At 42.9% G+C, this 14141-nt stretch overlaps 1 protein-coding gene across 6 annotated transcripts; it reads left to right on the plus strand.

The window, feature by feature from the left end:
- The first annotated feature begins 4356 nt into the window (after positions 1 to 4356).
- Positions 4357 to 13272, plus strand: PDP2 (pyruvate dehydrogenase phosphatase catalytic subunit 2). Of its 6 annotated transcripts, XM_056528369.1 has the most exons (3): positions 4357 to 4505; positions 4594 to 4671; positions 10512 to 13272. In XM_056528369.1, exon 3 carries the CDS (start codon positions 10574 to 10576, stop codon positions 12152 to 12154), a length of 1581 nt encoding a protein of 526 aa, XP_056384344.1. In that variant the 5' UTR covers positions 4357 to 4505; positions 4594 to 4671; positions 10512 to 10573; the 3' UTR covers positions 12155 to 13272. The 6 variants fall into 6 exon arrangements, with proteins under 6 accessions (XP_056384344.1, XP_056384343.1, XP_056384347.1 ...); XM_056528368.1 differs by lacking the exon at positions 4594 to 4671 and having other exon boundaries at positions 4375 to 4593; XM_056528372.1 differs by lacking the exons at positions 4357 to 4505; positions 4594 to 4671 and adding an exon at positions 4938 to 4960.
- Positions 13273 to 14141: the final 869 nt, after the last annotated feature.

Genomic DNA, 14141 nt, shown 5'->3' on the forward strand with positions numbered 1-14141 from the left:
CACATTAGGTAGTAGCAGGTTCCCCACATTAGGTAGTAGCATGTTCCCCACATTAGGTAGAAGCAGGTTCCCCACATTAGATAGTAGCAGGTTCCCCACATTAGTTAGAAGCAGGTTCCCCACATTAGGTAGTAGCAGGTTCCCGACATTAGGAAGAAGCAGGTTCCCCACATTAGGTAGAAGCAGGTTCCCCACATTAGGTAGCAGCAGGTTCCCCACATTAGTTAGAAGCAGGTTCCCCACATTAGGTAGTAGCAGGCTCCCCACATTAGGCAGTAGCAGGTTCCCCACATTAGGCAGTAGCAGGTTCCCCACATTAGGCAGTAGCAGGCTCCCCACATTAGGTAGAAGCAGGCTCCCCACATTAGGTAGAAGCAGGTTCCCCACATTAGGTAGCAGCAGGTTCCCCACATTAGGTAGAAGCAGGTTCCCCACATTAGGTAGTAGCAGGTTCCCCACATTAGGTAGTAGCAGGCTCCCCACATTAGGTAGAAGCAGGCTCCCCACATTAGGTAGAAGCAGGTTCCCCACATTAGGTAGAAGCAGGTTCCCCACATTAGGTAGAAGCAGGCTCCCCACATTAGGTAATAGCAGGCTCCCCACATTATGTAGAAGTAGGTTCCTCACATTAGGTAGAAGCAGGTCCCCCCCCGGACTCACCCACACACAGACACCCACACATGCACACGCACACAGACAGACACCCACACATCACAGACAGACACCCACACACACACACACACACACACACACACACATAGACACACTTACCTGTCCTGCGCTGCATTCTCCTCTCCGGCGTTGGCCTGACGAGTGACGTCACTGATGTCCTCCTGTGCGGGTCTGCGGAGGGACGTCTCATGTGCGACGTCCCTCTTCAGACTCGGGCCGGCCAGCCAACCAGAGACGCGGAGGAGGGCGGGGTAAGTGCAACCTCCCTGTGTAATGAAGAAAACTGTGCCCTGAAGCAGAATGTGACCCTCCGTATAGGGACACAGTTGAGGGAGGGTAGTGGGAATGGAATGAGAGGGAGCGGCTTGCAAAGCAGAAAACTGTGTCCCTGTGCTACAGGGCACAGTTTTCTTCATTACACCGGCATTTAGCGCTGCTTGCCTGAAGCAGCGCTGAATGTCTGAAGAAGTTACCTGCCCAGCAACTCACACCGGAACTGGACGTCGGGTAATACAAATTACATTTTCCTTTTGCGAGCTGTGTCGGCCGCCCGGCGCCCCTGTTGCAATGGGCCCTGTGCAGGTGCACAGCTCGCACACCCCTAAGGCCGGCCCTGACTGCCTAGGCCCAGGAGCGCCATTTTTGACACTCCGCTAGCTGTTTTTCTGGCCCTGGCTTAGCGATGGATTCCGTCTATTAGACAGCTTCCACTACTAATCCTGTTAAGAAAGCTAAAAAAAAAAAAAAAAACACAACACGTTTAGTAAAATTTTATTCCAAAAAACACTCCCCCACAATCCCTTGTTAAACATTTTATTAATATTAAACAAACAAAAAAATATGCTGGTCACTGAAGTAGTCCTTTGCATACATGGAACTGAAATGAGAAAAAAAAAAACATTAAAACATGGGTTAGTACATTTAGGGGGGAAAAGTGGTAAAAAAATGAAATATATATATATATATATATATACATATATATATATATACATATATATATATATATATATATATATATATATATATATATATATATATGGCACAATAGGTGGTGTTACAAAGTGGTGTTCTGAAGTCATTTCTTGGTTTTTGCTTATGTATGCTAAAAAGTGTTTTTGCTTATGTGAGCCAAATTTATCAACCCCCCTGTGATAGTATGATAAATGTGTCACATGTAAGAAACACCTACCCCATGGAAAACAGTGTACGTAAGTCGTGTACGTTAGCACAGCTTGATGAATTACCCCCATTATCCCCTATCCAAAGTATAGAGGATTAGATGTCTAAACGCAGGGGTACCAGCAGTTCCGGCCCGGCACCCCGATGTTCTGAACCGCTTCCAGCGGTCGTGGTCGATACATCACACCCCCTCTATTCATGTCTATTGACCCTGTGAGATCAGACATCTTATTGCCTGTTCAGATAGGGGATAAGATGTCTACGGGCGAAGTTCCCCTTTAAGGGGGCATTCCTAATTAATATCATACTTTAGAATGAGGGAAGGTTCGACAGATAGTGAGAATGAAGGCCGCAGTAATTATTCACACTCTTTCCCTGTGCTCCAGTGCTTGGCCACCCGCTGTGCAAAATAACTTTACAAGTTAATAGGATTAGCTGCTGCTGTGCAAGAAGATGTTCTCTCAGGTTCTGTGAAAGGACCAAAAGGTCGGACCCCTATGGTCACTTTATTAGGTTAAGATTAGTATAAACAAAGGTTTTCACATGTGTTTGCACGTGTATTTTGAATGCAAGTCCAAAAATGTGCTGAAAGACATCCCACACAATTGCATGATCCGGGAGGTGCTAAAACCACTTGGAAATGCGCGGCAATGCATTTAAGAGTGGAATCCGCAGAAAGAATAGACAAGTCTATTCTTTTTGCAGATGATGGAATTGGTATTTCGGCAGCAGATGTGTACACAGTGCAGCAAAATCCCTTGAAATCAATGGGACTATGCTGCAGCGGAATGTCTGTGCGGAATAATCCAGCTGAATTCCACATGGACATTCTTCAACATAGCCTAACAGAGAGGATCACAGTTAACTATAATGCTTTTAGTTCTGGTGTCTAGACCCTTGGTCGGGCTGTGATGCAAACACAGGCCTGTGTAACACTTGTGTGTACATAGCCTTAATCAAATTCCAAGTATACTTTGTGTTTTACTCCCTATGCAGAATCAAGATCTCTTCTTGCTGTAGTCGCTACCTCTTTCTTTAGTTACAGCGAGACCAAACTAGAACAGACCTTCCTGATGGGGCAGTTTACAATTATATACCACGCCACTTATGGTTTTTCTATCTCAAGAACTCCTGCATTGAGGATTACCCTTTTAGGTTATGTTAACACGATGGAATATCCACATGGATAATCTCTGTGTAGAGTCCGCAGAAAGAATGGACATGTTCATCCTTTCTGCGGACACGGAAAATGGAATTTCTGTGGCGGAAAAATCTGTCACGAAAATTTTGCTATGTGCATACCACAGCAGAATCCTGTTGAATCTCTGTGCCCAATCACAATGCAGAATCCGGCACAGAAATTCTGACGTGTGAACATGGCCTGACTGTGGTGCCCACAGAACTGACCTGTTACATGGGCTGTTATCCTGTCCTCTGTCTCACAGGAGCGGGGGGGGGGGGGGGGGGGGGGGGTGTTTAGGGGTACATCTTATCCCCTATCCAAAAGATAGGGAATAAGATGTCTGATCCCAGGGGTCCCACCGCTGGGTACCCCCGCGATCTCTCCGGCAGCACCCCCGTCTCTCAGCAGCACAGAGCGATCCTGGAGATGACGGGAGATTCAGGGGATGGAATATTGTGACGCCACCGCTTCACCCCCCCTTGTGACTAGGGACGGAGTACCCCTTTAAGTTGTTTTATCGCCCGTATTTTATGTGATTTTTTTTTTCTGATGTGTATGTGTTGATGTCGTGTTAACTTTTTTGCTCGTGTTGTGCTTGCTAGAATCATAGAAGCAGAGTTCTCATGGTTTGGGCTGTGTTCACACATTGCATTTTTGCAATTGCAGTAAAATAGCGTCATTTTGGAAAAATTTTGGGAAAAATTGGGCCAAAACCATCAGTGAATACAGTCAAAGAGGTAAAGGTGTAAAAGGTGTATGACTTTTAAGGTGAAAACTATAGTAAGGATGAGTTCACACAGTGTAATATTAAAACAAAACCAACAAAATGGGAGTAAAAGTGTGAACACACCATATAGGGTGAGATTTATCAAAACTTTTGTGCAAAGGAAAAGTGGTGCAGTTGCTCATAGCATCCAATCAGATTGCTTCTTTCATTTTTCAAGTTTTTTTTAAATGTAAGAAGCAATCTGATTGGTTGCTATGGGCAACTGATCAACTTCTCCTCTGCACAAGTTTTGATACAGTAAATATCCCACTATGTTTCTGCCCCTGCCAAAAACGGTATGTCGATGTATACTGTTATCGGTAGAAGCAGACCCCCATTCACTTCTATGGCTCCTAGTGACTCCGTTAAGGTTGTATACGCCATTTTAAATGGACTCATGGGGCTGTTGTGCTTTTGGAATAGCACATATGTCCCAAAAAAAGTCACTAGCCTTCGACGATAGAAGTGAATGGGGTAACAGTATACGTCAGCACCCCATTTTCGGTAGAGTGGTAGTACAGTGTCCCATAGCAACCAATCAGATTCTTCTTTCATTTTTACTAGGGCCTCTGAAAAAGGAAAAAAAAAACTGCACCACTCTTCCTGTACACAAGTTTTGATAAATCTTCCCCATTGTATGCAAATACAGTCACAATTGCAGTAGAGGCTCCAGTAGAAGTTGTTTGAGAAGCCCTGATCAAGTATGTAAGTGGGGGGATGTTACAAGACACGTGTCCCCAGGCCAATTGTCTATGCTAATACAGAGTTAAAATGACTTCCCTTGTTTCTACAGGTAAGCGCCCATTTACCATAGAGAACAGATAAAATCTCATGTACTACCTTTCCAGTTTGAGAAACCCTGATCTAGTATGTAAGTCGGGGGTTGTTACCAGACACCTCTACTCAGACCAAATGTTTGTTTATGCTAATATGGGGTCCATATTACTTCTTTTGTTTCTAGAGGTCAGTGCTGAATTACCATAGAAAACAGATGAAAGCTAAGGGGGAGATTTATCAAAACCTGTCCAGAGGAAAAGTTTCCCAGTTGCCCATAGCAACCAATCAGATCGCTGCTTTCATTTTTAGCAAGGCCTCTGCAAGATGAAAGAAGTGATCTGATTGGTTGCTATGGGCAACTGGGCAACTTTTCCTTTGCACAGGTTTTGATAAATCTCCCCCTAAGTTTCCACTGTTTTTTTTTCCGGCAGTTTTTGGATATCTGCCACTGCAGTTTTTGAGCCAAAGCCAGAAGTGTATTCAAAAGGAATAGGACATATAAAGGAAGGACTTACACTTCTCCTCCCTTATGGATCCACTTCTGACTTTGGCTCAAAAACTGCAGTGGCAAATATCCAAAAACTGCCAGAAAAAAACCAAGTGGAAACTTAGCCAAAAGCTGATGTTCCACCCTTCAGTTGCATTTCTAAGGGTGGGTTCACACCACGATTTTGCTAAACGGTTTCGGAATACGGTTTCATAAAAAAAACGTATGCGACCATACAGGAAACCGTGTCCATAGATTTCCCATTCAAAACCGTTTGCACCATAATTTATACCGTTGTCTCGAATTTCAAGCCATACGGCTTTTTACTTTTTTTTTTCCGGACAGAAAACCGTGGCCTACCACTATTTTTGGTCCGGGTGAACAACCGTATTAAACCGTATACGTTTTTTTTAAACATGGGAGTCAATGGGAACCGTACAGAACCGTATGTGCATACGGTTCCATCCAGTTTTCACCAGTTTTTGACTTTCCATAGTTTTTTTTCTTGGAATTTCAATCAAACAAGTGAAACTTTATTCATAATGGAGTGAAAAGTTCAAAACATATACATTTTTTTTCTTAAAAAACGGATGCAACCGGACATGATTTTTCAAACCATATACGGTTTTCAACTGTATACAGATAAAACTTTGTACACACGTTTTGATACAGTTTAGTCAGGTTTTGCAATACAGGAACTGTATTAGGCTGGGTTCACACTACGTTTTCTCCCATACGGGAGCGCATACGGCAGGGGGGAGCTAAAATCTCGCGCTCCCGTATGTCACCGTATGCGCTCCCGTATGTCATTCATTTCAATGAGCCGGCCGGAGTGAAACGTTCGGTCCGGTCGGCTCATTTTTGCGCCGTATGCGCTTTTACAACCGGACCTAAAACCGTGGTTGACCACAGTTTTAGGTCCGGGTGTAAAAGCGCATACGGCGCAAAAATGAGCCGACCGGACCGAACGTTTCACTCCGGCCGGCTCATTGAAATGAATGACATATGGGAGCGCATACGGTGACATACGGGAGCGCGAGATTTTAGCTCCCCCCTGCCGTATGCGCTCCCGTATGGGAGAAAACGTAGTGTGAACCCACCCTCACAAAAACGTGGTGTGAACCCAGCCTAACAGTGTATTCTCAGTAACATTACAGAACATACACTTGTCTTTATTTGTACCCTCAAAATTGTCAAGTGCTGCGGAAACTGTTGGTGCTATGTAAATATTATATATATATATATATATATATATATATATATATATATAAATAAATATAATTTTTATTATTATTAATTATTACATTGGTGAGTTTCTATCAGATAAATATTTAAAAATATTTTCAACAAAGTTTTAGTGTAGGGTCTCGTGTGCCATATTTTGCTGCGTATTTGCTGCTGCGTATCTTTCTACCTTGTGACCTCAAAGAGTAGCAAAATAAACAGCAGCAAATACGGCACGTGTGACCCTACCCTTAGGAGCAAGTTCTCACATCCAGGTTTTTAGATGCCATTTTTGAAGCCACGAACAGTCAAAAATCTACAAGTGTGACTCCGGCTTTATGCATTATACATGAGAGGGCGAGGGCGGGTGTGTATAGATCTTCTTCAGCTTGAGGTATGTCTTCCCTATTGTTGTCAGTGCTATAGAGGAGGAGGGGATCATTACAGGGAAGGGGAGGACCCGGACGTAAGGGCTTGGCTGCCAGTTCCAATCCATTTTTAGAATCTGCAGTGTGTGAGAGCAGAGCACTGAGAGGACTGGCAGTCTCCATATTGACCCCCATCCCCCTCCCCATTCTGGTAAGGAAATTCACATTTGATAGATTTAGCAGCCAAGACAAACTTGTGTGAGCACTTAGGCTTTATATGTCATATTATTGATCTAGTTTCCTGTATACTAGTCTATAAGGGGTAATGGGGCTGGAGGCATGTGCCAGTAGTCACCCTATGCATTGAGGAAGGTCTGCAGGAGGAGCAACCTCAAGCTTACTGCAAAACTACAATTTACAGCATGCCCGGACAGCCTTTGGCTGTCCGGGCAGGCTGTAAGTTGTAGTTTTGCAACAGCTGGAGGCACACTGGCTGGAGGTGTTACTGGGACTATTCTAGACCTTCGAACAGTAGAACTACTGATCTCAGGAAGGAGGCGTCTCCTCTGGGTTTTGTAGAAACTATGCGGTGACAGCGACTGACTCATAAGCATTGGATTATTTAATAGACATCTGCCTAAGTATTTGTTATGATATCTACAGCTGTCTGCGCCAAGTACTGTATACAGGCCCGGGGTGATAAGGGAGGTAGGGAGCCGGAGTCTGGTTTATTTACATGGCAGATCATTGCTTACAAGACAACTATATATATATATATATATATATATATATATATATATATATATATATATATATATATATATATATATATATATATACACACACACACAGCTATAGTAGAAACCCCACATTCCTCTGTGGCAGCCCTATTACCGCTTAGTACAAAATAGAGCTGTAATACGGTCGTGTGTGTGTGTGTGTGTGACCAAAGATCCCAGTGGCCTTATGGGTTATATATATATATATATATAATATATATACTATAGCTTTATATGTATGGTACCTAGACTGCAGAAAAGAGACATGTATGGCTATGTACTAGAGACCCCACTTGCTGCCATACAGCCTTCATTCTGTGTGCATGAAGCCCCTATGGCCATACCTTCCAAGTGTCCCTCTATTGGAGGCACAGACTCTCCTTGCTTTCTAAGGGTCCATTCAGACTGCGGAATGTCTGCCTGATAAAATTTCGTCTTGGCGGAATAGACGGTAATTCGTTTCTGAGCGGATTCCGTAGAAATAACTGACCTGTTCATACATTCTGCGCAGTCCAGAATATGAAGTATTGCGGCAGATGTTTCTGCTGTGGAAATACTGCAGAATTCCATTGAAAATCAGTCTACTGCAAAGAAATGTGTTTCGGAAATTCTAAATACCCCCTCTCCCCTCCCCCCCTTTTTTTTTTTGGCCTGAAAAACAGATTTTCTCAGGCCAAATTCATAATAATCCATTGTGCAATTTTTGGATTTTTTAAATTGTTATATTACAATATATCCTGTCCTAATGTCAAAGTTAAGGCATATAGAAATACATTTAAAAATAGAACCTTTTATACGATGTCCCATAAAGGTCTATTCACACGGGTGGAATTTCAGCTTACAGAATTCCGCCTGAAATGAAAGTCCAATAAACTTCTATGGGATTCCACACTTGTGAATTTCCGCATGCTCACCAATTCCCACACAATCCGCACAAGCCAGAAACCACCCAAGCAAGCAGAAACGAAATCGGTGTGGAAATTCTGCCCGTGTGAATAGACCCTAAGGCTGAGTTCAGACTACGTAATTTCCGGGCAGAAAGTTTCCGCCCGGAGATTCTGAGTGTGGCCAGCACTCAGTCGGCGCTAGAACCACGCGGACACTGCAGTCTCCAATAGACTGCAATGTGTTCCGCGAGTATTTCCGCCTGAAGAATGAGCAACCCCATTCTTCAGGCGGAAATTTCCAAGCAGATTTTCCGCTTCACAAATTCCAAAGTGTGAATTTGTGAACGGAAACCCATTCACTATACTATACATTTTATCAAGCGGAATTTCCGCCTGCAATTTCAAAGCAGAATTGCAGGTGGAAATTCCGTAGTGTGAACCTAACCTAAGTATTCCTGTTTGGCCATCCATAAAGTTGAGAGATATGCTTTTGGCCAATCTCATTGAGCCTTTTTTAAAGTTTCAAGGCTGAAGTGTTGTGAAATGTGATGTCTTAATAATGACGGCATGGCTGGGATTTTTCACAATACCACAAATTACTTCCTAATCATGGGACCTCAATTATTTTAGACAGACCTGTTATGGAGGACAGTCATCATAATTCTCACATACATGATATCTTAGCGAGTTGCGCACTCGCACTACCGTTTCCAAATCTCTCCACAGACGGTGGTAATAGGAAATTAAAATCCCGGAAAGTTTCCCTTTCACTTCAAAAGTTTTGATCGGATGAGGTCTGGGTGTTTATACCCCAACCGATTTCTTGATAGAGCCAGGAAAAGCCCTCAGCTGTTTTTGCTAAGATCAGTCTCCTGCAGAGATCCTGGGGAAAAACTGCACATCCTAGATCTTCTGTGATCTGGGTGTTTGGACCCCCCCTGATTGGTACATACAGCCCAATCAAAACTTTTGACTTTTCTCAATTTTTTCCTTTCTACTCTATGGTCTCCTGGAGGCACTCAGATGAACACGTTTTACAGCACCCTGCATTCTTCTCTTTGGTGGCCAGGCCATACAGTAGATCTGCAACATAAAGAAGGTGTATGTGCACTCACCACTCGGTACAGGTCACTGCGTTCTGGGTCACTGGTATCTGGGTATCAGTGTAGACGCATCTTTGTAGCACTCAGAGGCAACGCCGGCAGTTTCGCACGTGAGTGCGTGCTTTTTCAGGCCGGAAGAAGCATGCACTCATGTGCGAAACTACCAGCATTGCCTCTGAGCGCTACCAAGATGCGTCTACGCATAGCCAAATAACTTATAGCCGATAATTTATACCGGATTATCGGTATAAATTATCGGCTATCGGCCTGAAAGGTCGCAGATTATCTGTATCGGCCCTAAAAATCTATATTGGTCGATCCCTAATAGGGACTTCTGCTCTTTAGGTTCAAGGGATTATACCTGAATGACTATGAATGAGTTAAGAATGGAATTTTCCTTCAGACTCATACTTGTTCTCTTATTCTGGAAAAAAAAGTGTAATTTTCTTCTTTTATTGAGCTGTAGATAAGGTTCCTATGAGAAGTGTTATAACAGGAGGCGAGACTGCTGCACTGTATCAGCGGAGGAGGAGGGGGGGGGGATATGAACTCGGTCACCCGTCACATTCCTCTCTCTACGCCCCTAGTGGTGACATTGATATAAAATGTGACGTATACAAAGAATAGCTTAGTTATAGAATACTCCATATATTACAAAATACAGTTATATAAAAGTTTAGCATGTAGCTAAGCCTATGATATGAAATGCTATCTGCTGAGCAGTAACTAATCCAGTAAAGTATAATATAATTGCAAAACTGGACTGCCTATCATATGTGATATGGGTTGTGGAGAACCATACAGCACTATATTCACTATCCTGAATGGCTACATTGTTTCATTCTAAAATACTTAAAAAATAAATAAATACCTTTTTAAAAGAGTTTATTCAACTTGTATGATGACGGGTAATGCTAGGGTGGTCTAATTCCTTATGGGGGAAAAAACATAGAGGAGGCTGAAATAAATGTGTAAAATGCAGATTTTCTTGTGTTAGACAGAAATGGAGAAGCTTATATGCGAAATGATGACATTATTTAATGAAAAAAGGAAATAAATTAAACTTTTTAAATTTTATTTATACAGAGATTTTCGGAATCATTGTTCAAGAGGCTACAACGACACCATAGTTTGGAGCCCGAGTTATAATGTCAAGACCCTTCTCTGGATGGATTCTCAACACCGTTAAACAAAGCACTGTCCTGTTGAGAAGTGGAAGATGCCAGTATTCACAGTGTATGACCCATAGATGGAGGAGGACACCCTCGGTTAAGACAGTCTCGCCAATATGTCTGTGCTACCCAGTACAGCAAGCCAACATCTCCCAGGACAGTTCCTACACGGCAGAGGATGTCCATTTCCAGCTGGATCCAGAGCAAATCAACTACACCCTCAGAGCCAATGAGCAGTCTCAAAAGTTACCAGATAGTGACTGCAAAAATACAGTTCTGAAGTTTGAAAGCAATATTTTGGCTTCTAACACCCCTTGTGAAGATAGACGGAGTGCTGCCACCTGCCTACAGACCAAAGGTCACTTGTTCGGCATTTTTGATGGCCATGCCGGCTCCGCTTGTGCTCACTCTGTCAGTGAGCGCCTGTTTTATTATATTGCAGTTTCCCTAATGTCTCAGGAGACTCTGCAGGAAATTGAGTTTGCCACAGAACAGATGAAGCCAGTTTTGCCAATACTTCAATGGCACAAGCATAAGAACGACTATTTGTACCGAGAGATTGCATCGCTCTACATTGACCACCTACGGGTTTATTGGCAAGAGTTGATTGATCTGGACAATGAATCCGGAATGAGCGTAGCTGATGCCATGTCCTTCGCCTTTCAAAGACTTGACTCTGATATCTCATTGGAAGCTCAAGTGCCCACAGAGAATGAAATGGTCAAGAATCTCACCTTACAAATTGCATTTTCTGGAGCAACGGCCTGTGTGTCGCACATAGATGGGGTGAATTTGCATGTGGCTAACACTGGGGACTGCCGGGCTGTCTTGGGCGTTCAGGATGCAAACGGAGTCTGGTCAGCAGTGCCACTTACTGTTGACCACAATGCCTTTAATAAATCTGAGGTACAGAGAATACATTCCGAGCACCCAGCTTCTGAAGAGGAGACTCTAGTCACTGATCAGCGGTTACTAGGTATTTTAATGCCCTTTCGGGCTTTTGGTGATGTCCGGTTTAAATGGAGTGCAGAGTTGCAGCAGAGTGTTCTGAAAAATGCTTGCAACATAGAACCTCTGAATATATATCAGTATTATCCTGCCAACTATCATACCCCACCATATCTGACTGCCAAACCAGAAATCACCTATCATAAGTTACGACCTCAAGATAAGTTCTTGATCATGGCCTCTGATGGACTTTGGGACATGCTTGAAAACCAAGAGGTGGTAAGGATCATAGCAGAATATCTCTCCGAAATCCGTTTACAGGAACCTCAAGTGTCCGTAGAGAAGCGTAGCCTTGGGTACATGCACAACCTGCTGCTTAAGAGAAGAACAAGGAGACTTAGCATACAGGATCAGAATGTTGCCACACACCTGATCCGACAAGCTCTAGGAAACAACGAGGATGGTGAGATCAATCAGGAGAGACTGGCTGCCATGCTGAGTTTGCCAGAGGACTTGTCCAGGATGTACAGAGATGACATTACCGTTACTGTTGTCTTATTTAACACAAATGCTATTGAAGCTTATTACAGGGAGAACGAAAGGGAATAAAATAGAAGTCGAAATTTTAATATAGTTTATTTCATCTCTAAAAGGAATATCTGGTATAGAGAATCCACCCAATAATACAGTCACTGGTCAGAATGACTTCACTGAAGTACCTGACACATTGCTATCTCTATTATCTATATGGATGTGTCTGGTGGGTACAGCTTAGCCTCATTCAAGAAAATGGGCTGAGCCGGATTGCCAGATACAGCTACTTGTACATGTGTTGTACTGTGCTGGTTACTGATGTTGGTGCGGCAGTTTGTTTTGCTAAAAAAAAAATTTAAGATCTTAAAGGGGTACTCCGCTGCTCAGCGTTCGGAACAAACTGTTCCAAACACTGGAGTTGGTGCTAGGAGTTAGTGATGTCATAGCCCCACCCCCTCATGACGTCATGTCCCACCCCCTCAATGCAAGTCTATGGCTGTCATGCCCCCTCCCATAGATTTGCATTGACGGAGCGGGGCGTGACATCATGAGGGGGCAAGGCTATGATGTCACAAGCTCCCGGATCCAGCATTTGGAACAGTTTGTTCCAAATGCTGAGCAGCAGAGTACCCCTTTTAAGGTTAAACCTCAAAACCCCATTATAAGAATAGTGCATCAATGTTACATAGAGGAAATGTTTTTTTTCTGTAATGTAACAAATATGTATAAATCTGATACAGGTACTGTATGATGTATAATGTGTAATTTTGCACACACACAACATAACATTTACATTTTTTTTTTATTTTTATTTTTTTAATCTTTTTATTTTTTTTAAGGAAATCATACATAGATTATTATTGGCCTCAATGGGGGAAATTTTATGAAAACCTGCCCAGAGAGAAAGTGGAGCAGTTACCCATAGCAACAAATTAGATTGCTTCTTTAGTATTTAAAAATGCCTTTGAAAAATGAAATTAAATAAACAAACTGTCTGTTATTGGAAACTACACCACCCTTCCTCTACATAGGTTTAGATAAATCTCCTCAAATGTTCTTGAGAGATGAGACTTTTGCAGTTTATATATTCTACCTACATGTTAAGTTGCCAATACCAGAGATGAGCGAACTTACAGTAAATTCGATTCGTCACAAACTTCTCGGCTCGGCAGTTGATGGCTTATCCTGCATAAATTAGTTCAGCTTTCAGGTGCTCCGGTGGGCTGGAAAAGGTGGATACAGTCCTAGGAAAGAGTCTCCTAGGACTGTATCCACCTTTTCCAGCCCACCGGAGCACCTGAAAGCTGAACTAATTTATGCAGGATAAGTCATCAAGTGCCGAGCCGAGAAGTTCGTTACGAATCAAATTTACTGTAAGTTCGCTCATCTCTAGCCAATACCCATAACTGTTAGTGATCTCACCATGTTCTAGAACTCATAGGAACTGGTCATCCATTAGGCTTAAATGTTTGATACTGAGTGTTATACATTACAATAAATTTTTATTTTTGCACATCCACAGTGTTTCCCTATTTACATGACTCCTATGTTTGGTTCCGCTCTCTGCATTGCATAGCTTCTTGTTGGTAATGTGGCAAAGGGTACGTCGGTAACCACCTCACCCACTGGTGTAATGGCACAGCCATAATTGGACAGTCAGTCTTTTGGTAACAAACAGTGGAACACATTACAGTGATCCCTCAACTTACAATGGCCTCAACATACAATAGTTTCAACATACAATGGTCTTTTCTGGACCATTGTAACTTGAAACCAGACTCAACATACAATGTACAGACAATCCAGATCTGTGAAACGTGTCAATGGCCGGAAGAACTGACCAAGCAGAATGGGCATTCACTGGTAAAATCCCTGTATTCCTAAAGTACATGCACTGACTGGCTGTCTGGTAGCGCCCCCTACAGTACAGGGAGGTACTACATGTTCTGTACTACTTTTAACCTATGCCAGGGTTAGCTGCTTGGACACCAAGTAAGGGCGGCTCCATTTTTACTTTTTTAGGACATTGCATGTACTGTACAGGACCCTGAAGAAGCTCCTG

The sequence above is a fragment of the Hyla sarda genome, chromosome 6, assembly GCF_029499605.1.
Source record: "Hyla sarda isolate aHylSar1 chromosome 6, aHylSar1.hap1, whole genome shotgun sequence".
NCBI classification, from domain to species: domain Eukaryota; kingdom Metazoa; phylum Chordata; class Amphibia; order Anura; family Hylidae; genus Hyla; species Hyla sarda.